We start from the raw sequence: 27,897 nt of genomic DNA, 5'->3' as shown, positions 1-27,897 counted from the left end.
TGGCGATTAGTGTTGAGTGCAAGTGCTCGCTACTTGAGTTTTCATCAGGTGCTCGGGTATGCACTGAGTATCGCGGGTGCTCGAGTGACATGCTCGAGTCTCTGCCCCATATGCTTCGCGGCCAAAAAAACCTTGCAGGGATTGCCTGCCATGCACGCGCAATCCCTGCATGTTTTTTTTTCCGGGTGTCTAATAACCGTGAAACGTGCCGGCGGAGACTCGAGCATGTCACTCGAGCACCCGTGATATATGGTGCATACCTGAGTACCCGATGCAAACTCAAGTAGCGAGCACTTGCGCTCAAGACTAATGACCACTTATTCAATATGATGACCTAATGTTATCAAATTCTGTGTCGTACCTCTGGGTTCAAAATGTTCACTATACACCTTGTTAAAATCCTTGAGGGGTGTAGTTTCCAAAATAGGGTCACTTGTGGGTGGTTTCCACTATTTAGGCACATCAGGGGCTCTCCAAACGCGACACGGCGTCCGCTCTCAATTCCAGCCAATTTTGCATACAAAAAGTCACACAGTGCTCCTTCACTTCTGAACTCTGCCGTGCGCCGAAACACTGTATTTTCCTCACATATGGGGTATTGGTTTACTCAGGATAAACTGCACAAAAGTTTTTGGGGTCCACTTTGTCCTCTAACCCTTGTGAAAATAAAAAAATTGGGGCGAAAACATAATTTTTGTGGAAAAAGTTAATTTTTTTTATTTTCACTGCTCCATGTTATAAACTTCTGTAAAGCACTTGGGGGTTCAGGGTGCTCACCACACATCTAGATAAGTTCCCTGGGGGGTCTAGTTTCCAAAATGGGGTCACTTGTGGGGTTTTTCCACTGTTTAGGCACATCAGGGTCTCTCCAAACGCAACATGGCGTCCACTAATTATTCAAGCAAATTTTAAATCAAAAAGTCAAATGGCGCTCCTTCCCTTCCAAACCCTGCCGTGCGCCCAAACAGTGGTTTTCCCCACATATGGGGTATCTGCGTGCTCAAAGGAAATTGCACAACAGATTTTGGGGTCCATTTTTTCCTGTTACCCCTTCGAAAATAAAAAAAAAATTCGGTCGAAAGCAACATTTTTGTGAAAAGTTAAATATTCATTGTTTTCTTCAAGATTCCAAAATTTCCTGTGAAGTACCTGAAGGGTTAATAAAGTTCTTGAATGTGGTTTTGAGCCCATTGAGGGGTGCAGCTTATAGTGGTGTCACTTTTGGGTATTTTCTGTCATAAAGACGCCTCAAAGTGACTTCAAATGTGATGTGATGTCCCTAAAAAAGAAAAAAAAGAAAATTTTGTAAATTCTGTTGCAAAAATAAGAAATCGCCGGTCAACTTTTAATCCTTATAGCTCCCTAATAAAAAAAAAAAAAAAAAAAATGTTGATTCCAAAATTGTGCTGATGTAAAGTAGACATGTAGGAAATGTTATTTATTAACTATTTTGTGTGACAAATCGCTCTGATTTAAGGGCATAAAAATTCTAATTTTGAAAATTGCCAAAATTTTCAAAATTTTTGCCAAGTTAACCATTTTTTTCACAAATAAACGCAAGTGATATCGAAGAAATTTTACCACAATCATGAAGTCATTAACGTGCAAACCACCTTCGGTTGTAAAGGGGTTAAAAAAATAAGTTTAAATCACCCCCTTTTCGCCCCATTCAAAATAACACAATAAAAAAAAAAACCACATACACCTATTTGGAATCGCCCAATCTATCAATATAAAAAAAGAATTAATCCGATAGGTAAACGGCGTAACAAGAAAAAATTCTAAATGCCAGAATTACGGTTTTTTGGTCGCCACAACATTGCAATAAAATGCAATAACGGGCGATCAAAACATCAGATCTACCCCAAAATGGTATGAGTTTCAGTTAATGTTGTTAAAAAAAAAAACAAAAAAAAAAAACTGTGATATTACACTTTAATTGCAATTTCACTGCACTTGGATTTTTTTCCCGTGTTCTAGTACACGATATGGTAAAACCAGTGATGTTGTTCAAAAGTACAACTTGTCCGGGAAAAAATAAGCCCTCACATGGCCATATTGACTGAAGAATAAAAGTTATGGCTCTGGTAACAAGGGGAGCAAAAAAATTAAAAAAAAACGGAAAATGCTCCGGTCATGAAGGGGTTAAAATCCAAGTCCTCTGCCCCGTCTTCTGATACTCTCCTTCCAGCGTTTTTGCCTCCGGTCTATCTTCTGCAGTCTTTGACCTGCCGGCTGCTCCAGTGTTTCATGGAGTGAGCTGGAGGTCACTAAGCAATGTAATGTAAGTCTTGAACAGACTCGTTCTGGCTGTCATAGACTTGCATTGAGAGCCGGTGACATAGCTTCTGAGTTCCGGAAAGTCAGAAGCTGCACTCACAAGATGGCACCGCGGAACCGGAGCAAGGCCGAAAAACTAAGATGCCGGGTGGTGAGTATATGACTGGGGGCAGAGGACTTGTGCTGAAAGCACCACTCCAGTGGTGGAAAAAAAAGCTGAAGTGGTGCTTTAAATGGAGTAATAGGAATAGTTAATGTAACAGCAACAATGTAACGGTATCACATCTACTCCCAAGATGTATAAGATTAATTCTAAATATGCCATTGGGACAAATTCACCTTGTGAAAGATTAACTTTGGTTTTGTTATAAATCTGACAACATATTGTGATCTTTAATGCTCTTTTTTTTTTCTTAAGGATATCTGCACACATTAAATATTTGGTGCACCATTTCTGCATCTCTTGGCAGGAAAAACTTGGCTAAAATATGCTGTTTTTTACGCCATTTTTAAATTTGTTTTTGTTGCAGATTTTTTTTCCCTATTCCTTTAGTATGAGCGAAATCCACAATAAAAATGCTGATAGAATTGACATGGTGCAGATTTAAATCTGCATCAAATATGCAAGTCAAAAATTAGCAACATGTGCATGAGGCTTAAAGAATCTCATTCACTTTGCTTGCATCCTGCAACCCTTCAGGTTTTGTTACAACTGCTCAGAAAACGCAACATGTGCACACATCCATAGTTTTTTTTATTTTACAAATAAGTAAATTGTTCTAATGGTGCCATACACTGAGGCACTTTAAATGGGGTAGACTTTGGGGTGAATTATTTTTGTAATTCAGGTCTCCCATATCTGTTACTATATACTTGAATAAAAATGGTATATATCAGGGTTTCCCAAACTCCAGTCCTTCATGGCCTCCCAACTCATAATTTTTTCAGGATTTCCTTAGAATTGCATAGATGATGGAATTATTATCAAGGCATCAGAAACTGCCACATGTTCTCTCACCTGTGCATTACTAAGGAAATCCTGAAAACATGATGTGTTGGGGGACCGTGAAGATGGGGTTTCGGAAACTCATGTATAGATTAATGGTGCTTTCCCATTTTTGAAAATCCTTGACCCTCAGAAAACGTTGCTATACTCTCCCTCCATCCATGAGTTTAGTTCTAAGTCTTCACCGCTGCTCCTGGTGTCTTGAATTATCTGTAGAGCTTTGCTCTATTATTGGCTGCATCACTCTCAGTGACGTCAGCTCTGCAGGCAATAATACATGGGGAGCAGCAGCGCAGACCCTGTGCTGGACTTGGGGAGGGCAAGTATAGAAAGTGTGGGGTGTGGGTTTTTTTTTTAACTCCAGTGTCAGACTGGTTTGGAGCATGCTTATCAGATTAGAACTGGCAAAATCAGCTTTGTAGAGACTGAAGTAATAACTGTGCAGTTGCCATGTCAGTCTAGTAGCCGGCACATTGTTGAGTTACCCTAATCTGATAAAGATGCAAGTGTAGTCGAAACACCCAAGTACAGTATATAATGCTGAGGCAGCGTAGTTAAAATGTAAATGGCATATTTGTACTTTTTTAAATATTAACAAAAATCATACTCGTGTTACAAAGAAAAAATGTCTTTCACTTTTTTTTCTAATTTGTTTTAAGGTAATTTATTTCTTGACCAAAGAAATACCTGCAAAGCAGATTAAAAATAATTTGTCAATAGGATCAACCCTCCTAATCTGTATATATGAGCATGCAGGTAGTGTTGAGCGAGTATGATCTGTCCGAGTATGCTCGGGCCGAGCTCCGAGTATTTACAGCTGCTCGGTGATGTGTTTGAATTGCTCCCGTGTGCATGATTTGCAACTGTTTGACAGCTTTATTACATGTGAGGAATGTGTAAGAAATAGACATTCCTCATATGTAATAAAGCTGTCAAACAGTCGCAAATCATGTTCATGGGAGCGATTTAACCTAATCACCGAGCAGCTGTAAATACTCGGAGCTCGGCCCGAGCATACTCGGCGAAAGGGTTAATAGAACATATTCGCTCAACACTACATGCAGGTCATGGGAAGCTGAATAACATAACTTCGTATCTGCGATCCGATGTCTTATTTCATAACAATCCAAGTTTTTCTTGTATGTCAAAGAGTTGTCGGGCTATGTTCACATGTTGCGTTTTTGCTGCGGTTTTTTTTCCGCAGACAAAACCTGTTCTTTTGGCAGTAAAGAAGCTACTTACAAAAAGCAGGTTTTGCTGCTGTTTTTTGCTGCCTTTTGTTTTGTTTTTTTTGCCAATACATTTGCAACTTGTGCATGCTGATAGTTTTTTTTTATGCAATAAACTTTAATTCAACGTCCTCAGGTTTTTGCATCAAAACACAGCAAAACCTGATGTCTGCGTTTTTGCTGCGTTTTTGCACTTAATCATCGCTTTCTATGGGTAAAAAATGCTGAAAGTGACATGCTTTATTTTGCAAAAATACAGCAGTTTGACAAATCAGTCAGGAAAAAACCAAATGCGTGTGCATGAGACTTCTGAGATCTCAAACTTTGCTGGTACTGTAAAACATAGCTTAAAAGTTGCTTAAAAAAAACGCAATGTGTGAATATACCCTTAGACTATGGGACAGACACTGATCTGCATGAGAATCTGCCTCCAGCGTGTATTTTAAATAGAAGGGTGAGTTACCAGTGTGAGACATGTAACTAACACAAAACAGTAGAATTTTACGTTGTCTAATAACAAAAACGTTAGCAGCTACAACTCTCTGTTCTGCTGTATTGCAACACTGGCTGTCTGAGATGGAAGCTGAAGCACTGAGAGGAACCTGCAGATTGTGTTCCTTATCACACAGCTCTGCAGTGAGAGCTGCCATTACATAACACACTAGAAACGCCCTCTTTACCAATTTACACTTCCCTTACCAAAATAAGCTCTGGAGGTTCTCATGCAGATCAGTGTCCGGCCCATGACCTAGAACAACTCCTTTCCATATAAAGAAATTAATGGATTTCTTCAGAATAAGACATCAGATCACATGTAACCAGGTATCATTTTATATAGCTTCCTATGACCTACATGCCCATATAGTTGATTAAGGAGGGATGGTCCTACGTATAGTACAGTGACTGAACAGGTGTCTGCAGTTGTCTGTTTTCTACTTAGACAACGGTCACATTTTACATAAGTTGTGACTGTTAAGTGAGTAGTTAACAAATTGTGAATCCTTCATAGTACATGTTGCTTCCACACAAATGCACTACCAGGACACAAAGCTCAGATCCTCCAGTTTCCTCCTTCTATTGGAGAATAGATTGCTGCATAGTTAAGGCCAAAAAAATCTGTTCAATAAATCTAAAAGTGTATTTTTAGGACTATTACTCTTATAATCCCATATGTATTTATTACAATCTTGTGTTTTATTACAGCGCAGTAAAAGAACTATAATTGGTTTCTTTGAAACCAAGGAATCTGACAACTATCAAACATTTGTAAAAGTATCAAACATTTTGCATGATGATTGTGTATTTATTAGTGCTTTGGGGTAAGTGATATAAGGTACAGAACTGTTTTTTGTTTTGTTTTTTTGTGGCGTGAATTGTCTTTGTCAGTGGAACCATTTTGTCCATACAACTGCGTGTTAACTCTGTTGTGTAGGTTAGTATGATTTAGGCTAAGTGCTTGATGCACAAATGCTGCAGATTTTTTCCATTTCTCCCTGGCAGAAAAATGCATGCAGATTTTACATGCGTTTTTCCTGCCAGGTAGAAGCGTTTGTCAAGCGTTTTTGCATGTATTTCTGCATGCGGGTTATCAAGCGCTTTTCCAAGCGATTTTAGCATGACTTGGAAAGTGCTTGACAACTTGGTCACACTATATAAATCCATGCAACCGGCATGGATTTATATACTGTGACCAAGTAATTGTTTAAAAAAAAAAAAAGGTAAAAAATAGATTATACTTACCTTCCGATGTCCCCTTGTGTTTTCTCCGCTGCGTCCTTTTTTTTGTACGGTTCGCGGTGGTCTAAAAGGACCTGCGGTGGTGTAATTTAGTCATGTGACAGGTCACGCGACTAAATGACGACACCGCAGGTCCTTTTAGATCACTGCAAGCCGTACAAAAGACCGGACGCACCGGAGAAAACACTGGGGGACATCGGAAGGTGAATATATGTTTATTTTTTATTTTAATTTCTTTTTTTTTTTTTACAGGTACTATTGTACCTGGGTCTGGAGGAGAGTCTCCTCGTCTCCAGACCCGGGTACCATCTGCACATTGAATCGCTTAATATCCGCATGTGCTCATGTAGTCATGCGGATATTAAGCGATTCAGTGCAAATCAATGGCAGCAATTACGCTGCATGTCCGCAAAATTAATGGACATGCTGCGTATTTTTCCGCAAAGATAATCCGCAGTGGAAATTTCCGCAGCATGTGCACTGCACATGCGGATTATCATTGGGGACCATGGGGCATGTATTACCAAGCATTTTTTAAGTGTTTTCGCTGTGGAAATTCTGCGGCAAAAAGGCTTGAAAAACTCGTAGTGGGCATGCAGCTTTATGGCGTTATCAAACTTTTTTTTTTACTTTTATTAGTGTTTAAAAATCATTTACTTCTACATATTCGGAGACCATTAAAGGAGTTGTACAAGGGCTTATTTATTTATGACAAGAGATAGATTCTATTGGTCACACTTTGTTACATATGACTTTTTTTTATTGCCTCTTATACTTTTTCAGAGGTGGCATGCACAAAGGAAACAGTTAATGTGAACTTGTTTATTGTATGAACAGTGTTCATTATTCAGTTTAAGCTAGTGAATATAAGGCTGTGTGCCCACGTTACGTATTACAAGCGTATATGCTGCGGAATTTCCGCAGCGTAAACGCTTGTAAAACGCATGTATATCCGCACCCCATGGTCCCCAATGGCATTCCGCAATGTCAATGCCCATGCTGCGGATTTTTCCGCAGCGTATATGCTGCGGTCAAAAATCCGCAGCATGTTCATTAATTTTGCGGAAGCGCAGCGGAATCAATGTGCGGATGGTACCCAAGTCTGGATGAGAGGAGACTCTCATCCAGACCTGGATACCAAAGAACCTGTAAAAAAAAGAATAAAATAAAGTTTATACTCATCTTCTAATGTTTTCCCTCCGTCGCGCTGTTGTGTGAAGGACCTGCCACGTCATTGAGTCATGTGACCCATCACATGACTCAATGACTTCACCGCAGGTCCTGCACACAACAGCGTGAGCCGCTCAAGACTCCGGACGGGGCAGAGAATGCATCGGAAGGTGAGTATAAACTTTTTTAATTTTATTTTTTACCATTCTGATTCTTTTTTTTTTAACTATTACTTGGTCACACTATATAAATCAATGCCGGTTGCATGGATTTATATAGTGTGAACAAGTTGTCAAGCACTTTTCCAAGTGATGCTAAAATCACTTGGAGAAGTGCTTGATAACCCGCATGCGGAAATGAATGCAAAGACGCCTCACAAACGCTTCTACCTGGCGGGAAAACCGCATGTAAAATCTGCATGCGATTTTCCCGCGAGGGAGAAGCGTAAAAAATATGCTTCAGTTCCGCAACGTGGGCACTTAGCCTCACAGTACTTCATTTTATATGTTTTTGTTTTTTTTGTGGGTTTTTTTACATTTGGCATGTGGGGTGGTGAAGGGGCGATGTGTTGGCCATATTCCAAGATCTATAACTTTTTTATATTTTTCCATAGACAAAGCTGTATGGTGTTTGTTTTTTGTGTGCCATTTTTGGGTATATATGACTACTTGATCACTTCCTATGTCATTTGTTTGTGTGTTAGTTTAGGTATATAGAATTAGTGATAGCCAATTTAAATATATAGTTTATTACATTTTGCTACTTTTGGCACAAGAAAAATATGAACTGCAGATTTAATTGGTAAGCTTTGTGGATACATATGAATCTGATCATCTTTATTTCACTTTTTGTGTGGTGGGTAAACAAATGAACTTCTGACTTTTTCCTTAAAAAAAATAAATAAATAAAGTTTACAGTGTGGAGTAAATAGGCAATTTTGTGTTATAGCTGTGGCAATGCGATGTGATGTTTTTAAAGGAGATGTATTATTTACAAATTTGAAAATGTGTGTATGTATGTTTATATATATATATATATATATATATATATATATATATATATATATATATATATATATATATATATATATATATATATAATATGTGTGTGTGTTATTTTTATTTATTTATTTTTTTTGAAAACTAGGAACTTGGAGAGGGTGTTTTTTACTTTACTTTTTAAAATTTAAAAAAATGTTCTCAAGAGGGTACTTCACCATGAGATCTTATCGCGTTGGTAATTGACTAAACTACTAACATACTGCAGGGCATTACCTAGCCTGCCGGTGTTTGATATTCCCTCTGTCATTCAAGCTCCCGATATTCTCCTGTAACTGTTGACTTCCGCATATGAGTGGTTAAACTGCTGCAATTGGTGAGAATGCTAATCCTAATAGTTATTGCAGGAACCTGGCTGTGTATCTGTTAGGCTCGTACAGCTGATCGCACCAGTGCCAAAACTATACTGAGCCATCAGAATTGCATGCATAGCCGTCCAAAACTATAAGTGACATACTCATGACAAATTTGTTTATCATATAGTGTTACGGTGTTAAAGGGGCTGTCCAGAGATCAGCTGCACTCTCGCTTCCTCTTTATGCTCAGTCCGTACGTAGGCGGGGACACTGATGCCAGCGCTGATTGGGCGCTGGCGTCACGTGTCACAACAACAGCCCAGGAGCCCAAGGGAGACAGTACCGACACTGTGGGAACGACACATTCACAGGAGGGGAGTATAGGCTTTATTACACAGGTCTGCAAAAAATTCAATTTCAAGAGCTGTTTGATTATTCCATTCAATCGTTGTTTTGGTGCGCTGAATCTGAAAATGCCCTCCGTTTTGTCATAGGACATCACGTTTCCTGACAATTTAAGTAACTACCGTATTTTTCAGACTAGAAGACGCACCGGACCATAAGACGCACCTAGGTTTTAGAGGAGGAAAATAAGAAAATATTTAAGCAAAAAAATGTGATCATGATGCGATGTAATGGGGGAGGGGGTCTGCTTCTGACACTGGTATTGGGGTAATGTCCCCCAATTCTGTTAATATCCTCCATTCTGGTATATATGGCCATATATACCAGGAAGGAGGGACCATATATACCAGAATGGAGGATATTAACAGGATTGGGGGACATTACCCCAATACCAGTGTCTGCAGCAGACCCCCTCCCCCATTACATCGCATCATGATAACATTTTTTGCTTAAATTTTTTTCCTATTTTCCTCCTCTAAAACCTAGGTGCGTCTTATGGTCCGTTGCGTCTTCTAGTCTGAAAAATACGGTAGTTACCTAAATTGTCAGGAAACGTGATGTCCTATGACAAAACGGAGGGCATTTTCAGATTCAGCGCACCAAAACAACGATTGCATGGAATAATCAAACAGCTCTTGAAATTAAATTTTTTGCAGACCTGTGTAATAAAGCCTATACTCCCCTCCTGTGAATGTGTCGTTCCCACAGTGTCGGTACTGTCTCCCTGGGGCTCCTGGGCTGTTGTTGTGACACGTGACGCCAGTGCCCAATCAGCGCTGGCATCAGTGTCCCCGCCTACGTACGGACTGAGCATAAAGAGGAAGCGAGAGTGCAGCTGATCTCTGGACAGCCCCTTTAACACCTTAACACTATATGAAAAACAAATTTGTCATGAGTATGTCACTTATAGTTTTGGACGGCTATGCATGCAATTCTGATGGCTCAGTATAGCTTTGGCACTGGTGCGATCAGCTGTACGAGCCTAACAGATACACAGCCAGGTTCCTGCAATAACTATTAGGATTAGCATTCTCACCAATTGTAGCAGTTTAACCACTCATATGCGGAAGTCAACAGTTACAGGAGAATATCGGGAGCTTGAATGACAGAGGGAATATCAAACACCGGCAGGCTAGAACCAAAGTCCCGGTTCTTTTCTGGAACTTCGGTCTTTTACGGTTTTTGTACCCACACTGGTGCTATTTCTCTGGTTCTACTCCTAGTGTGCAGTCCAAAGGGATGTACTGGAAAGGGGGAAGTAGATCTACCAGTAATTTGTTCTCCAGGTAGTACCTCAGGACAGCACCCTTATTTCCCCTCCCTTATGTTTATCTTTAGGTTTGCACAAGATTGATCTTCTTACAAGATCGTTCATTCATCAAGCCACCATACCTCAGGTTTGAGCTGGGGTCATTAACATATTTATCTTACATAGAACTTTCTAATGGCTTGTATAGACATTTTCCATCCATTCTTCTGTGGTAGAATGAAAAACTGTGGAGGTGGGATGGGCCTTTTAACTTCTCTGATCCTGTCCTGTCATAAGTCAAGGAAGGACTAACTTCTGGTGTGCTGTCCTGAGGGGGATTACTGGAAACCGAATTACCAGTAGGTCTAATTCGCCTTTTTACATTTATAAGTATCTCATCAGTAGCAACTGTCATCTGCTGTGCAAAGTGGAGGGAGGAGGATGGGAGAGCTAGAGGCAGAGCTCCTCCACCTTCACATTGACATAATGGTAATTGCTACTTATAATTTTCTGTCTCAGTAATGTAACAAGCAGTGTCTACTTAATACAGATTTTACCCTTGAAGCTAGAGTTTTACAGTGAAAGATCAGTCCAGGAAGAGAGAAGCAGATTTATCTGATGGAATATGACAGTTTCTTATTTTCATGTGCAATATTGATTTATGAAATAAAAAAATTTAAATGTTTACTCTTTAAGCCCAACAGGTCTCTTGTTGATGCATAACCCCCCAAAAAGTATCCCTTTGGTAACATAAAAATGAATAAATAACCATAAAAATGGCAATTCTTTGTTGGCCAAAAGAACAATCATTAACCGCATGAATCACATAAAAAAAAACCATAAATGACAGTGGAACTGTAAATGCAATGTGAGGCAGTACCAAAAAGTGTGTACAGTGCCTACAAGTAGTATTCAACCCCCTGCAGATTTAGCTGGTTGACACATGCGGAATTAACTTGGCATTGTGACATTTGTACTGTAGATCAGCCTGGAAGTGGGAAATGCACTGCAGCAAATATTGTTTTTGTTTTTGTTTTTTTTTAAAACGTTAAAAGTTAATTCAGAGTGTCATTTATTATTCAACCCCTCAAACCACAAGAATTCTGTTTGGTCCCCCTAAAGTATTAAGAAGTAGTTCAGGCACCAAGAATAATGAGCTTCACATGTGTGGATTAAAGATCTCTTTTGCCAGCCTTTTCTGACTATTTAAGACACTCCCCAAACTTGTGAACAGCACTCAGACATGGTCAACATGGGAAAGACAAAGGAGCATTCCAAGGCCATCCAGAGACAAGATCGTGGAGGGTCACAAGGCTGGCAAGGGGTACAAAACCCTTTCCAAGGAGTTGGGCCTACCTGTCTCCACTGTTGGGCGCATCATCCGTAAGTGGAAGGCTTATGGAACTACTGTTAGCCTTCCACGGCCTGGACAGCCTTTGAAAGTGTCCTCCCGTGCCGAGGCCAGGCTTGTCCGAAGAGTCAAGGCTAACCCAAGGACAACAAGGAAGGAGCTCCGGGAAGATCTCATGGCAGTGGGGACATTGGTTTCAGTCAATACCATAAGTAACGTACTCCACCGCAATGGTCTCCGTTCCAGACGAGCCCGTGAGGTACCTTTACTTTCAAAGCGTCATGTCAAGGCTCGTCTACAGTTTGCTCATGATCACTGGTTCAAGGTTCTATGGTCTGATGAGACCAAGATCGAGATCTTTGGTGCCTACCACACACGTGACGTTTGGAGACTGGATGGCACTGCATACGACCCCAAGAATACCTCCCTACAGTCAAGCATGGTGGTGGCAGCGTCATGCTGTGGGGCTGTTTCTCAGCCAAGGGGCCTGGCCATCTGGTCCGCATCCATGGGAAGATGGATAGCACGGCCTATCTGGAGATTTTGGCCAAGAACCTCCGCTCCTCCATCAAGGATCTTAAGATGGGTCGTAATTTCATCTTCCAACAAGACAACGACCCGAATTTATTAAAATTCAACTGAGCAACATAACTTTTTGGTTTGTAAGATTTATGCTTCTGTTCATAAATCCTACTCTCGTTTGCAGTTTGAAGGCTCTAACTTATTTGCATCTTATCAAACCAGCTAAATCTGCAGGGGGTTGAATACTACTTGTAGGCACTGTATGTAATGAGTGAGATCACAAATGAGCAATAAATATATGCAATTGATATACTAATAAATATATTAAGAAAAATGATCCATGATTCCGTAAAGGGAGCCAATATATTTGTGAATAAATAACAGACTGAAAAGCAGATGTATAATGGATCAAAAAGTGACAGTGCATAGCAATTAAATACACTGCTCAAAAAAATAAAGGGAACACTCCAATAACACATCCTAGATCTGAGTGAATGAAATATTCTCATCGAATACTTTGTTCTGTACAAAGTTGAATGTGCTGACAACAAAATCACACAAAAATCATCAATGGAAATCAAATTTATTAACCAATGGAGGCCTGGATTTGGAGTCACCCCCAAAATTAAAGAGGAAAAACACACTACAGGCTGATCCAACTTTGATGTAATGTCCTTAAAACAAGTCAAAATGAGGCTCAGTATTGTGTGTGGCCTCCACGTGCCTGTATGACCTCCCTACAATGCCTGGGCATGCTCCTGATGAGGTTGCGGATGGTCTCCTGTGGGATCTCCTCCCAGACCTGGACTAAAGCATCTGCCAACTCCTGGACAGTCTGTGGTGCAACGTGACGTTGGTGGATGGAGCGAGACATGATGTCCCAGATGTGCTCAATCGGATTCAGGTCTGGGGAACGGGCGGGCTAGTCCATAGCTTCAAAGCCTTCATCTTGCAGGAACTGGTGACACACTCCAGCCACATGAGGTCTGGCATTGTCCTGCATTAGGAGGAACAAGGGGCCAAATGCACCAGCATATGGTCTCACAAGGGGTCTAAGGATCTCATCTTGGTACCTAATGGCAGTCAGGCTACCTCTGGCGAGCACATGGAGGGCTGTGCGCCCCTCCAAAGAAATGCAACCCAACACCATTACTGACCCACTGCCAGACCGGTCATGCTGAAGGATGTTGCAGGCAGCAGATCGCTCTCCACGGCGTCTCCAGACTCTTGTCACGTCTGTCACATGTGCTCAGTGTGAACCTGCTTTCATCTGTGAAGAGCACAGGGCGCCAGTGGCAACTTTGCCAATTCTGGTGTTCTGTGGCAAATGGCAAGCGTCCTGCACGGTGTTGGGCTATGAGCACAACCCCCATCTGTGGACGTCAGGCCCTCATACCACCCTCATGAAGTCAGTTTCTAACCGTTTCTGCAGACACATGCACATTTGTGGCCTGCTGGATGTCATTTTGCAGGGCTCTGGCAGTGTTCCTCCTTGCACAAAGGCGGACGTTGAGGTCCTGCTGCTGGGTTGTTGCCCTCCTACGGCCCCCTCCACGTCTACTGGTGTACTGGCCTGTCTACTTTTTAGCGCCTCCTGCCTCTGGACACTACGCTGACAGACACAGCAAACCTTCTTCCCACAGCTCGCATTGATGTGCCATCCTGGATGAGCTGCACTACCTGAGCAACTTCTGTGGGTTGTAGAGTCCGTCTCATGCTACCACGAGTGTGAAAGCACAACCAACATTCAAAAGTGACCAAAACATCAGCCAGAAAGCATTGGTACTGAGATGTAGTCTGTGGTCCCCACCTGCAGAACCACTCCTTTATTGAATGTGTCTTGATAATTGCCGATAATTTCCATCTATTGTCTATTCCATTTGCACAACAGCATGTGAAATTGATTGTCAATCAGTGTTGCTTCCTAAGTGGACAGTTTGATTTCACAGAAGTTTGATTTACTTGGAGTTATATTCTGTTAAGTGTTCCCTTCATTTTTTTGAGCAGTGTATTTAATTGCTAATCAGTCTGAGCATACACTGAAATTGTAAAAATGTCTAATTGTGTGTGTATTAATAGTTTATAATTAAAATCCATTGATTAAAAATAATGTAGCAGTGCACAAACTGTATAAACATGGTTATATATTACCAGCACAATCTACAGGTGCTTCTTAAAAAATTAGAATATCATCAAAAAGTTGATTTTAGTTCTTCAATACAAAAAGTGAAACTCTATATAATATGAGTCAGTGTGATCTGTTTCAAGTGTTTATTTCTGTTAATGTTGATTATGGCTTACAGCCAATGAAAACACCAGTCAATATCTCAGTAAATTAGTATAATTAACAAAAAACACCTGCAAAGGCTTCCTACGCGTTTAAAAAGGTCCCTTAGTCTGTTTCAGTAGGCTCCACAATCATGGGAAAGACTGCTGACTTGACAGATGTCCAGAAGGAAGTCATTGACACACTCCACAAGGAGGGTAAACCACAAAAGGTCATTACTAAAGAAGCTGGCTGTTCAGTGTGCTGTATCCAAGCATATTAATGGGAAGTTGAGTTGAAGGAAAAAGTGTGGTAGAAAAAGGTGCACAAGCAACCGGGATAACCACAGCCTTTAAAGGATTAATAAAAGGCCATTCAAAAATTTGGGGGCGATTCACAAGGAGTGGACTGTTGCTGGAGTCATTGCTTCAAGAGCCACCACGCACAGACTTATCCAGGACATGGGCTACAAGTGTCACATTCCTTGTGTCAAGCCACTCATGACCAATAGACAACACCAGATGCTTATTACCTGGGCCAAGGAGAAAAAGACCTGGACTGTTGTTCAGTGGCTCAAGATGTTGTTTTCAGATGAAAGTAAATTTTGCGCTTCATTTGGAAATCAAGGTCCCAGAGTCTGGAGGAAGAGTGGAGAGACACACAATCCACGCTGCTTGAGGTCTAGTGTGAAGTTTCCACAATCAGTGATGGTTTGGGGAGCCATGTCATCTGCTGGTGTAGGTCCACTGTGTCTTATCAAGACCAAAGTCAGCACAGCCGTCTACCAGGAAATTTTAGAGCACTCCATGCTTCCCTCTGTCGACCAGCTTTTTGGAGATGGAAATTTCATTCTCCAACAGGTCTTGGCACCTGTCCACACTGCCAAAAGTACCAATACCTGGTTTAAAATAAAACCGTATCACTGTGCTTGATTTGCCAGCAAACTCGCCTGACCTTAACCCCATAGAGAATCTATGGGGTATTGTCAAGAGGAAGATGAGACACCAGACCCTACAATGCAGATGAGCTGAAGGCTGCCATCAAAGCAACCTGGGCTACCATAACCTCAGCAGTGCCACAGGCTGATCGCCTCCATGCCACACTGCATTGATGCAGTAATTGATGCAAAAGGAGCCCCGACCAAGTATTGAGTGCATTTACTGAACATGCATTTCAGTAGGCCAACATTTCGGCTTTTAAAATCGTTTCTCAAGCTGGTGTTAAAGTATTCTAATTTACTGAGATAATAACTTTTGTGTTTTCATTGGCTGTAAGCCATAGTCATCAACATTAACAGAAATAAACACTTGAAATAGATCACTCTGTTTGTAATGACTCTATATAATATTAGTTTCACTTTTTGTATTAAAGAACTGAAATAAATGTAACTTTTTGATATTCTAATTTTTGTGAGAAGCACCTGTATGCATCACAAATGCATATGAAATCTCAGATGCTCATATCCAAGAGCTATGTTACAAACCTGATTGGATAAGGAAATTGGCCTCTGCTACACACTCCAATGTGCGTTTTACGTTGGCTTCCTAAGGGAGTGTGAAGACGAGAGAAGGAAAGGTCCATAAATACCACAAAAACTTGCTGTGTGTAATTATCTGAAAAAGGTGTCTTCTTACTGAGCGCCACTATGCACACACCATGAATACCGCCCAGCGGGTCCAGGTCACTGAAGTGTGCAGTTAATGACGTGACAGCACACCGGCCTTGTCATGTAGGGAACAGTGGACATGCACAGAATGGCACACACTGTCACCTGCAGCCTTATAGATAACTGGAAAGTTACAATAACAGAGATACAAGGGATATGAAACCACCCACCTCAAAAAAATTGTGCACTTCTGCAACTTTCTGTACAAAATTGTATGCACAATTGCAACATAATGCTAAAATTCCGTGCATATCTTGGGTTTCCTACCTGACATGGTTGGCTTGGTTCTCTTTTGCCTTCTGTCTTGCTGGCATTTGTCACTTAAGCATTGTCTTTTTTTCACATATTTACACATTTCCTTTCCCACACTCCGCTTTACCTTTTTCACATAGACAATAATTTTCTTCTTTACAATCATGGGCATTAAATTAATTTTTAGGACAAAATATATATACATTTACTAATGTAATGTGCGATCTCCGAATCATTGTGTAAAAGCACTCTAAATTCAAGCTCACATAAGGGACACTGATATCAAAATTTGTGATGTGTGTTGAAGGCCAGAATAGGCTGCATTCTTAAGGTCTCTTGTTCCAGAATCAATGCTAAGTTTGATTTATGCTTTTTTTTTTCTTATTTACACCTTTTTAGAGAGGTGTCAAAGCCGGAAAGGTTTAGTGGAGACAATGTCATCTACAGGCCCATAGGAGTGAGTATGATTTTAGCTTCTCTCACCAAGAACCATTTATATGTGATTAGACATATGCTTTGCCTATAATTTATTATTTGCTTATTAGTTTGAGTAAATGATAATGTATATTTTGAAGAATTGTATTCATTCTTAACATTCAGTTGTTTTAGTTCCTATCTGCTGTTCAGCCCCTGTACATAATTTTACTGTATTTCCAAATGAGATAATTAGTGCTGTCTGGTACGACACATTGCATGTAGTGAAGATTTTTAATTTATTTATTTTTGTTAATGAGTTCAGGTGAATTCAAACTTGTATGTGAGAATCTAACTTGCAAATATTTGATTGTGATATACTGTATATTTATAGTACACCTCTTTGGTCTCACTGTTATGAAATTGAAATCTAAACTATCTTTGTTTTTTGTAAAGGAAAATGCTCCTGATATGGTGTATTTGGGTTCACTCACAAATTTTGATTTGGCTTTTGCTTGGACACAAGATAAGTGTGTGCCACTTGTACGGGAAATCACGTTTGAGAATGGAGAGGTAAAAAATTACTTTGTCCACTACTGTTCATCTATTGTACGCCTTTTATCAAATGAATTTTAATTACTTCCTGAATGTTTTGATTGACAAGACTTGATTTGAGCTGTTGGCTTAATGTTGAGCAGAATCCTATTTTTCCAAACCGGTTTTTAAATTTGAAATATTAAAATGTAAAAATGGTCAAAAATAACCAAATTATTAATTTAACATAATGTGTCTGACTTTATAACCTTTTTTTTTTTTTTTTTTTTACACTACTGCCCAACCGAAGATTATTTGACTTTTACGCTTTTGTGTGACTGTCGTTTATTACTTTCCAATGTGGTGAATTAGCAAATTGCTCACTCCTTTTTTGTAAATTGGATATTCTTTGTCTTTCTCCCAGGTAAAATAGTTACCCATAATGGTCTGTGGTGATGTTCACGTTTTATACAGACAAAGGTGTCTGAGGAAAAATATTAAACACCTGTCTGTTTTTGCTGAAACTCTGGCAGCACACTGATTTGATCTTGATTGCATCCTAGTGCTGTCAGATTTTCACAAACTGCTTGCTAGGATAAGCTTGAGAAATCGACATCTGTACCTAGATCCAAAATAGTGATGAAAAGCTGATGGTAGAAAACAATACTCAGACCAAACATTGAGGGGAATGTCAGTTTGTGGTTTGTTTTTTTTCTTTCACGTTTGAGAAAAAAATGCTTGCCAGAATGAGGTTTATTGTATATGCAACATTAAATGATCTCTCCTTACCCAGCACTGAGAATATGGCTGACAAGGTATTTTGAGATATTTGCTTATATACAATTTAGTTCTTAACCCCTGAACGATCGCCAATACACCTTTTAACATCGGCAGTTAAGAGGCCTTATTCCTCAGCGCAAAGAAATAAGTAAATGGTGCCCCCCAGCGTCAGAAAACATCCGTGGTTTCAGCTACCATGGCCTCAAACCCTGGAGAACATGATCAGGATTTTTTTTTTTTAGTACCCTGATCGCCGTTATTAAACGAATAACTGCAATCATACATATTTTTTTTTTTTTTTGAACTTTGAAGTCCCACTTAAAAATCATTTCTCTCTCTCAGACGTGATCTAACATGTTAGAGGAGAGGGAAATGATGTCCCCAGGCCCCCCACAGGGAGAATAAGTTATTTTTCTACAAATCCTTTATCCGCCTCCTCTGATTCAAACATAACATCTAGTACAAAAGAGGAAGGGTTACCTAGGTCAGAGCACAATGGCAGGTTTAAACTATTTAAAAAAAGGAGCCCCCTTCAACATCCTGCAGGGGGCGCTGCTTGGCAATGAAATCTGTGTTTCGTGTCCCCCGTCTGGCTATTATTTCTTCGTCTAGATATACTACTACTCCTATCATGACATTTTCTCTTGAATTCACACAGCACAGACACCAAGGATGAAGGATCAGAACTAGTTCACAATAAATCAATCCACAATACTCAGTCCACACTGCACAGTTGCTTGCACAGTGCCATTATTGGTCACTCAACTCATTCAGCACAACATACAAGGATCCTCATAGTTTACAACAATATCATTCCAGACTAGAAGTCATATAGACAACATATAGTAATCCTTTGACTCCTGAAATATACTTGTCACGTCATCCAATTTCATTCAACAATTGTAAGTTTTATCTCTAAAAACACATTGAAACATATAATAAACCACACATCATCTTATCTATTCAATCATACATACAATGCAAACAATGGCAGAGGTTTGATATGAATGGTCTTGTAGGACCACTACATACCAGTCTTGGACCACCAGAAAGCACTGAAACTTTTGTAACACAAAGGGCTACTCGCTGTGGAATTATTCAGTGATTTATGGAAAGGTCCGTGTAGTTGGGTCACAGAGAGGTCCAGTTAACCATCCCGGTTTTTGGTGTCATGTCATGGTAGCCCTTTCCAAGAAAAGCTAATTTGGGTTGAGATGCAAATTATCTCCAGATCTGACATTATTTGTTCAAATTAATAAATTTAAAATAAATACGATGCATCAGAGAAAAGAGAATAACACGCAGCCAGTGTCTGAGTGTACAATTCTTGTCTGCCTTCAGAACGCGAGCAGCAAGTATTTTATTACACCCCCAGAAGAAAGGGGAATGGCTAATATTACCTAAGAGAGAATTTTATTTGGAAATAAGTCGTAAATTATGTATTCTCCAGGAGTACTTGAAAGCTGGCTCTGTCAAATTAACTATACTTTTAAAAACAAGAGAATGCTTAACACGAAGACAGCTCATACAACGCCCTGTTATTGCTTTTATGAATGACTCTTATAAAGCTAATATTAAATTATCAAAGATGTATGAATTGTCTAAATCAAAGCAAAGTATTTTTATTTTTAAACTTTTTTTTTTTTGCATGCTTTAATACTCTCCCATGGGAGACTAGAAGCTCCAATTGTCTGATCACCTCTGATACACAGGCGATGATCAGATCGTGTGTAGCAGAAATGCTCACTTGCTATGAGCACCGACCGCTGGGCAATGACAACTGCAGGGGTCTCCTTCAGAACCTGTGTTGTCATGCCAACCCATCAGTGACCCACGATCATGTGACAGGGTCGTCGATGGGCAGTGTTCATGACATGCTTCCGGTAAGTGCGAGTTAAATGCTGCAGTCAGATTAACAGTGACATTTAACTAGTTAACAGCCACGGGTGGATCCCGATTCCACCCGCGGCTGTTAGGGGCACATGACAGCTGTACAGATCAACTGTCATGTTACCAGAAAGGTGTGGGCTCAGCGCTGGAGCCCGCACTAAAGGGAGCGACCCTATGTATGCCGCACTATTACGACACACATCGGAAAGGGGTTAAGGGCATAACAATTAAGCTTGAAAATTGCAAAATTTTCACTAAAATTCTGATATTTTCAACAATAAACACAAAAAATAGCGACCTAAATTTAGCACTAACGTGAAGAACAATCTCCGAATCACTTGGAGCGTTTCAGAGTTATTACGGCTTAAAGTGACGTTGGTCAGAATTGAAAAAATTGGTCAGGAAGGTGAAAACAGGCTCTGGCGTAAAAGGATTCAACACAGGCAGTGAAATGTTTTACTTCAAAAAAGAATCAGCTTTGATCTCATGCTGTAATATCTGTATCTTTTTGGATTCCTCCCCGCTGCCCAGGAGATGTGGTATGATCAGACCGTGTTCTTGTACTGTCGGACACAGCCATTACACAGTACACAACAGCGGCCCATTTATAAGATTATCTCCGCACAGGAACATTTTTTATCACATCCAATTGTGAAACTTTTTATTCTAAGATCTATTGATTAAAATGAACTTTATTCATGGAAAAACCTATTGACTAAAAGAAAATTTCTACTAATGTTTCATCTTAATGTATCATTTAGCTTTCATTGTATTTATAGCTGGATTTCTTATTGTTCCTTTTTTGTGAAAGTTAATGTTAAAGCTAGATGAAATCAGTTGTGTTATCAGTTTACCTTCAATATGCAATGATGCGTTTTAGGAGCTGACGGAGGAGGGTCTTCCTTTCCTTATACTTTTCCATATGAAAGAGGACATGGAGAGTTTAGAAAAGTTCCAGCAAGAAGTTGCTCGTCAGTTAATTGGTGAAAAAGGTATGTTTTAACTTCCATATGTAATTACGATATTCCAGTTATTCCAGTCGTGACCAAAATTTTGTGAGACTGGTGCAAATTTTGTTTTTCACAAAGTTTGCAGTTTGTGTTTTTATATATATATATATTTTAGTCACATGTTTCTATGGTTACTGAAATAGAATAATTTTTAAGTTTTTAAACTTATTGACAAATATGTCAAGTTTATGCAGAGACTCAATAGTTAGTGTCAACTCTCTTATTTTTCAAGATTTCTGTAATTTGGACTGGAAGCTTCTGACCCAAACCTGACTGATGCCAACCCATTCTTGATTAGTCTAGTTTGGATGGAGTTTCACAATTTTATTTTTTTTCCCAATTTATTTTTTTTGTTGTTTTGGATCCACTGCCTTTTTGAGGATTGACAGTGTTCTTAATTGGATTGAGACATGGTTCTAGGTTATAGACCCAAAATTTCAATGTTTTGTTAACCGAGCCATTTGGTTATCATTTTTGTCTTGTGACATGACCTCCATCTTGCTATAAAAAGCATTGTTCATCACCAAATTGCTCCTGGAGAGGTTATTCTTGGAGGATGTTTAAAAATCCTTTTTTATTCATGGCCGTGTACTTGGGCAAAATTGTGAATGAACAAACTCCACTGGATGAAAAGCAACCTCACACATTAATGGTCTCAAAATGGCTAACTGATGGCATGACACAGGACTCGTGGTCGCTCTCACCATTTCGTCTCCAGAAAAATATTTTTTCCCATGTGTCCCAAACAGTCTGAAGGGAGCTTCATCAGAGAAAATAACTTTACTGCAGTCCAATCCCTGTATTTTTTGTGGAATATCTGTCTTTTTTTTTTTCTTTTCCTTAGAGATAAGTGGCTGCTTTGCTGCCTTTCTTAACAGCCTTTAAAAGCTGCTTCACAATGCAAGCAGATGCATGGACACCTGCATGCTGTGATTCCTGAGCAAAGCTGTGCACTAGTGTTGAACCAATCTCTTAACTGAATCTTCTTTTAGAGATGGTACTGGCACTTGCTGGACTCATGAGCACCCTGAAGCTTTCTTCACATTATTTGAACCCATCTGTGAAGGATATTCTAGAATAATCACATGTTCCCTGGTTGTCAGGTCTCCCAAGCACAGCGTAACCCGACTCCCAGCTGTAGGGGAGATGAGAGGGGGGCTTCAGTGTGAGTGTCCCTCTGCAGCGTGAGGTGAACTGACAGGCAAGCCCCCTGCTGAGATCCTCTTTGTTCTCAACATGTGCTATGCAGTGTAAGGTACTATACTTCAATAACGAGCTGTGGAAGAACTATATATCCCAGCTGTTCACAAAATGGATTTTCTAGCTCAGGGTAAGATAGCGAACGCCAGACTGCATCCTAGCCCACTCTACCGTGTAGGGACGAGGAGATACACATCCCAGCCTTTTGGAACCTCCCACAGCTGCTGTGTTTGGTACCCACACGTAGCAGGGGCCCGGCCGGGTCCGTTGACACCAGAACTGGTTCCCTGTGACCATCCAGTAAGGAAGTATGGGCCACGTTTGTTCTGGGAGTCTTTTAGCCAGGAAGGAACAATGGGTGGAGACTTGGGCTGAACAGGGGGCAGGTAGTGGGAGTTCCCAGAGAGTTGGAAGGTCTGTGCAGCAAAAGCCTGTTGTCTTTTCCCCGTGAGTGACTAGTCCAGCTACCAAGCAGGGCACACATTCTTCCCGATGTGGTCGCCCCAACCCCCGAGCCATGCTTTCCATCTAACCTGTAATTGACTTTAAGCTCTGTTATGCTTGATATACTATCCTTTTGTATTTGTAATTCTGACCACTGTATATATGTAACCCTGATGTATATAGTAGTTTGTTTAGTGAGCCCTTATTTCGATTAAATATATAATTTAATCTTGGGCTGGTCTTTTATCTCGAATCACGAACCCCACATCTGTTGTTCGGTCTAACAACGCGCTACCAGGCTGGTTTCTAGCCTGATATAAGTCTGTTATATCAAATAGAAACTGGTGGCAGCTCTATCCATGCCGACAAGGCTCTGCTTCACTGGAGTAGTGAAAGAGCCTCCCAACCTTTCAGGAGTGTGGGAGAGTGTGGGGCCACATCAGGATCTGAGTGGACCACCTTGTCCCACTCCCTGTTTGCCTCTCTGTACCCATGTGGACAGGAGGTGACGGTGTAGAACTGTGCTGATCTGACCTTACGCGTCTTTGAGGGAGTGCGGAACGTCACAGCGCAAGGGGTAGATCCATATCACATGCTCAGTCTGGGCGTAGTGTGGCGGGGTGTGGATCCACCAGAAGAAGCGGCGACAGCGGGATTCTGCGGGGGTCCCTCTGGTGCCGTTCCTTCACATTGGTGGTAACGGTGGGATTCTGCAGGGTCTCTCTGCTGCCATTTCTTCACACCATCTATTTGAAGTTCTTGATGATTTGATAAATGCTTGATTTAGGAGCAATTTTACCACAATTGTCCTTGCCTGTAAAAGCTATTTTGATGCAAAGCAATGATGGTTAAAATTTTCCTTAGAGGCAGCCATTGTTAAAGGGAATCGGTTAGCAGGTTTTTGCTATGTAAATTGAGAGCACGATGGTGTAGGGAAAGACAACCCAGTAAGTGACACATCACTGAAATCTGGCTGTTTTAAAGTGCACCTGTCAGCTCACTGGGTCTTCACTGACCTGCCTCATATTTTATCTAGCCATGCATTATGTAAAATAGGAGGCAGGTCAGTGAAGGCACAGTGAGCTGTCATAAAAGCATACAGATGAATATGTAAGCAGAGCACCAGATAGCCCCCCCCCCCCCCCCCACAGTCCTGCTCCAAAGCAGATTACACAAGAACCACTGGACGGATTTCATCAACTAAGGTATTATATTAACCAGTGTAATGTCGCCTACCTGACAATGTATGTAGCTTAATTCCCCGTCACACTAAGCGACGCTACAGCGATCCCGACAACGATACGACCTGTCAGGGATCGTTGCTGCGTCGCTATGTGGTCGCTGGTGAGATGTCAAACAGTCAGATTTTCCCAATGACGCAGCAACGATGCGGCGACTCGTAACGATCTGTATAACGATGCACGCCTATGTGTTTCTGTGTCTGAGTCGTCAACAAGGTTGTTGGTAAGGTGTCAAACACATCGATGCATGCTACCCAGCGGGACCTCAACGATCAAAGAAATGTCCAGACCATTCCGACACGACCAGCGATCTCACAGCAGGGGCCTGGTCGCTGCTAAGTGTCAAACGTAGCGAGATCGCTACTGAGGTCGCTGTTGCGTCACAAAACTTGTGACTCAGCAGCGATCTCGCTTAGTGTGACGGGGGCTTTACAAAGCACAATCCTGCTCACAGGTGTGCTTTAAATACAATGTGTTTTATCAGCATATTATCACTACAGGATAGTTCAACCAGCTCCCAACACTGATTAGCAGCTCTGTCATTATATAATGCAAACAGAAAGCTACTAATCAGTTATGTGGGCGTGGTTACACAAAGCTCAACATGCTAAGCTCTGCTAAAGGCCCCGTCACACTTAGCGACGCTGCAACGATCCCGACAACGATACGACCTGTCAGGGATCGTTGCTGCGTCGCTATGTGGTCGCTGGTGAGCTGTCAAACAGGCAGGCTCACCAACGATCAGGGGAGCAGCGACATCGTGGAAAGAATCTTTCCACGATATCCTGCTCCTGGTTATGAGCCTGCTGAAGCAGGAGCAGGCTGGTAACTATGGTAAACATCGGGTTACTAGGGGCACACGCACACCTAGTAACCCGTTGTTTATCATGGTTACCACTCTGCTACAGTGAGCGGGAGGTTACCGCTCACTTTAGCAGGCTCGTAACCATGATAAACAGCGGGTTACTAAGTGCGCGTGTGCCCCTAGTAACCCGATGTTTACCATAGTTACCAGCCTAATCGCTGCTCCCGCTGGTCACACACAGCGATGTGTGCTGACCAGCGGGAGAGCAACGACCAAAAAATGGTCCAGGACACTTTGCAGCGATCAGCGACCTCACAGCAGGGGCCTGATCGCTGCAAAGTGTCACACATAGCGACATCGCTGGTGAGGTCGCTGTTGCGTCACCAAAACCGTGACACAGCAGCGATCTCGCTATGTGAGACGGGGTCTTAAGTCTTCAGTAGAGGAAACAGTGATTCTATTGTAACTATTGTACCTACCTACAACAAAGTAATACATCGCTGGGATTATGGTCTCTGTCCCTACTTTATGCAGCTGTTAGATTATATAGCAGAAACTTGCTGATGGATTCCCGTTAGTAGATTTTGAACACTAACCCCCTTTTAACCCTTTTACAGCTTTTTGACTTGCTTGTACATTAAGTAGTGTGCTGTCAGAATTACTGTTGTCCTTCTACAGTTTGACCACTAGTGTCTGCTATTGTTCACCTTAATTTTGCTGCAATTCCACTCCTTACCACTGTTGTGTTCTGCAATTGCCCTTTACTAATATGGCAGATTCTGAAGCTGTGGAATCCATCTTGTTTCCTGTTTGGGCCTACTTAAAGCCACATGGATCTCACTCATTGCTTGAGTATTGTGTCCAACTGTTAGCCTAGTTTGTCTCCAGCTCCTGAACATTCTTACTCAGGCTGTTCTCATTCATCTACAGATTGTTTCCTACAACTCCTTTGCTTTATCCAAGAACATCTACTACTGTTTGCTGTCCCTGCTTGTGCTTCTTCGGCCACTAGTTTCCAGCAGTGCTGCGCCAGTATCGTAACATGTCCCTGCCTTTGATGCGGGCTTGCATTTTTTCGAGTACATGGCGGCTGATTTCATCAGCCATCATATGCCTATAACAGCCGCGGATAGAGTGGAGCTCCACGCTCATGGGTTTCCATGACAGTCGGGGGTCTGCTGAAGACCCACATGCCTGTCCTTACGATTCTCCTGTGAAATCTGATCAGTAAAACAGCGTACCGAGAAAAAAAAAAAAATGTCAGAATTGTTTTTTTGGCTGCCAAAACATTGCGATAAATTGCAATAAGAGGCGATGAAAATCTTATCTACCCCAAAATGGCAACAGTAAAAACATCTGCTCAGGGCACAAAAAATAAGCACCATATCCCAAAAAATGTAAATGTTACAGATCTCGATAAATGGCGACACAAGCGGAATTCTTTTTCTTACAAATTTCTGGTTTTTTTTTTTCACAATTAAAATATTTTTTTAAAAAAACAACAAACGAATACATGTTCGGTATCTGCCTAGTCGTAGAGACCTAGAGAAGCATATTGTCAGTTTAGTTTTACTGTATAGTAAACATGGTAAATAAAAAAAATAAAAACTATTGTGTGGAATTAAGCTTTTTTTTGCAATTTTTTCCTGCTTTCCAGTTTATCAAACAATAAAATTTAATGATGTAATTTAAATGTACAACTCATCCTGCAAAAAAAAAGCCCTCATGCAGGTATGTGGACTGAAAAATAAATAGTTATTGCTCTTGGAAGAAGGGGAAGAAAAAATTGCAAGGTTATGAAAAGGGTTAAAGTAACCAGTCTCCTCTTATCACTCGATCTAACATGACAACATATCAGCTAATTTGTCCTTAAAACTTTCTTTAGAGCGAACAAGGTCATCACTGAAATAATGTGCACAGGTCATTTTTGTGGCATTCACTGGAAATGGGATTTGTGTGATTAAGTAAATTTTCATGTCAAGGAATTATTTTGTAATTCATCTGATCATTTTTCCTAACAATCAAGAGTTAATGCAAATTGCCACTGTAAAAATTGAACCAGCAAACTTTGTGAAAACTAAAATGTGTCTCAAAACTTTTAGCCATGTATATTATCTTTTTATGTTTTTTTTCTTACATTAAAATGTAATGGTTGGAATTTTCAAGATGAAATGAATTCACACACAATTTACTGCACAATTTTCTTTTTTTTTTTTTTAAGGCTTAGTAATGTGTATATTAACTTTTTTTCTTTTTTTTTTTTTTTTCCCCCAGGATCAATAAACTTTCTTCATGCGGACTGTGATAAGTTTAGACATCCTCTTTTGCACATTCAGAAAACTCCTGCAGATTGCCCAGTAATAGCAATTGATAGTTTTAGGCACATGTATGTGTTTTCAGATTTTAAGGATTTATCGTAAGTATCTTTCATACAAATTATTTCATCTTCAATATTTGTGCACTCCATACTTAAGTTTAGGCATTACTTTGTATATGAATTTATACTTTTACAGACTTTTAGTTTTGTTCATTAAATTTATATACTATTATTCTAGTATCAAACAAATTACTACTGTGTCTTTGCATATGTAAAAAAAATTTGAATAAATTTTAGTTAAATTTTCTGCTCTTCAAGTTTCTTAAAGGGAACCTGTCACCAGAAAAAAAAAACGTTATTAACCAGCAGATATGGGCTTAATCTGCAGGTTTAGGCTATGTGCCCACGATGCAGAAATGCTCTAGATTTTTTCCTGAGCGTTTCTGCATCTCCCTGGCATAAAAAACGCATGTGGATTGTACATGTGGATTGTACATGCGTTTTTCCTGCCAGGGACAAGCGGATGTGAAGCGTTCTTCACATGCATTTCCGCATGCAGGTTGACAAGCGCTTTCCAAGCGATTTTAGCATCACTTGGAAAGTGCTTGACAACTTGGTCACACTATATAAATCCATGCAAACGGCATGTATTTATAGTGTGACCCCCAAAGAATGTCAAAAAATAAAAAAAATCTATACTTGCCTTCCGATGGCCCCCGCAGTCTTGATTCGCTCCGTCCTGGCTGCCTGCAGATCGCGGTGCACTGTAGTGAAG

At 40.6% G+C, this 27,897-nt stretch overlaps 1 protein-coding gene across 2 annotated transcripts in view; it reads left to right on the top strand.

Annotated features, from left to right (window-relative positions):
* Window positions 1-27,897, top strand: part of ERP44 (endoplasmic reticulum protein 44) — a 140,749-nt gene that overhangs the window by 77,610 nt on the left and 35,242 nt on the right. For both annotated transcript variants that reach the window (XM_073678419.1, XM_073678418.1), the window contains 5 exons: window positions 5,719-5,834; window positions 16,887-16,944; window positions 17,358-17,474; window positions 20,986-21,097; window positions 27,080-27,221. In XM_073678419.1, the coding sequence (XP_073534520.1) occupies window positions 5,719-5,834; window positions 16,887-16,944; window positions 17,358-17,474; window positions 20,986-21,097; window positions 27,080-27,221 (545 nt within the window). The remainder of the gene's footprint in view (window positions 1-5,718; window positions 5,835-16,886; window positions 16,945-17,357; window positions 17,475-20,985; window positions 21,098-27,079; window positions 27,222-27,897) is intronic.

The sequence above is a fragment of the Phyllobates terribilis genome, unplaced genomic scaffold (genome assembly GCF_046119375.1).
Source record: "Phyllobates terribilis strain yellow unplaced genomic scaffold, ASM4611937v1 Scaffold_4__5_contigs__length_816908805, whole genome shotgun sequence".
Lineage (NCBI taxonomy): Eukaryota > Metazoa > Chordata > Amphibia > Anura > Dendrobatidae > Phyllobates > Phyllobates terribilis.
Note: the sequence above shows the minus strand (reverse complement) of the source record. Positions and strands in the feature narration are given on the sequence as shown.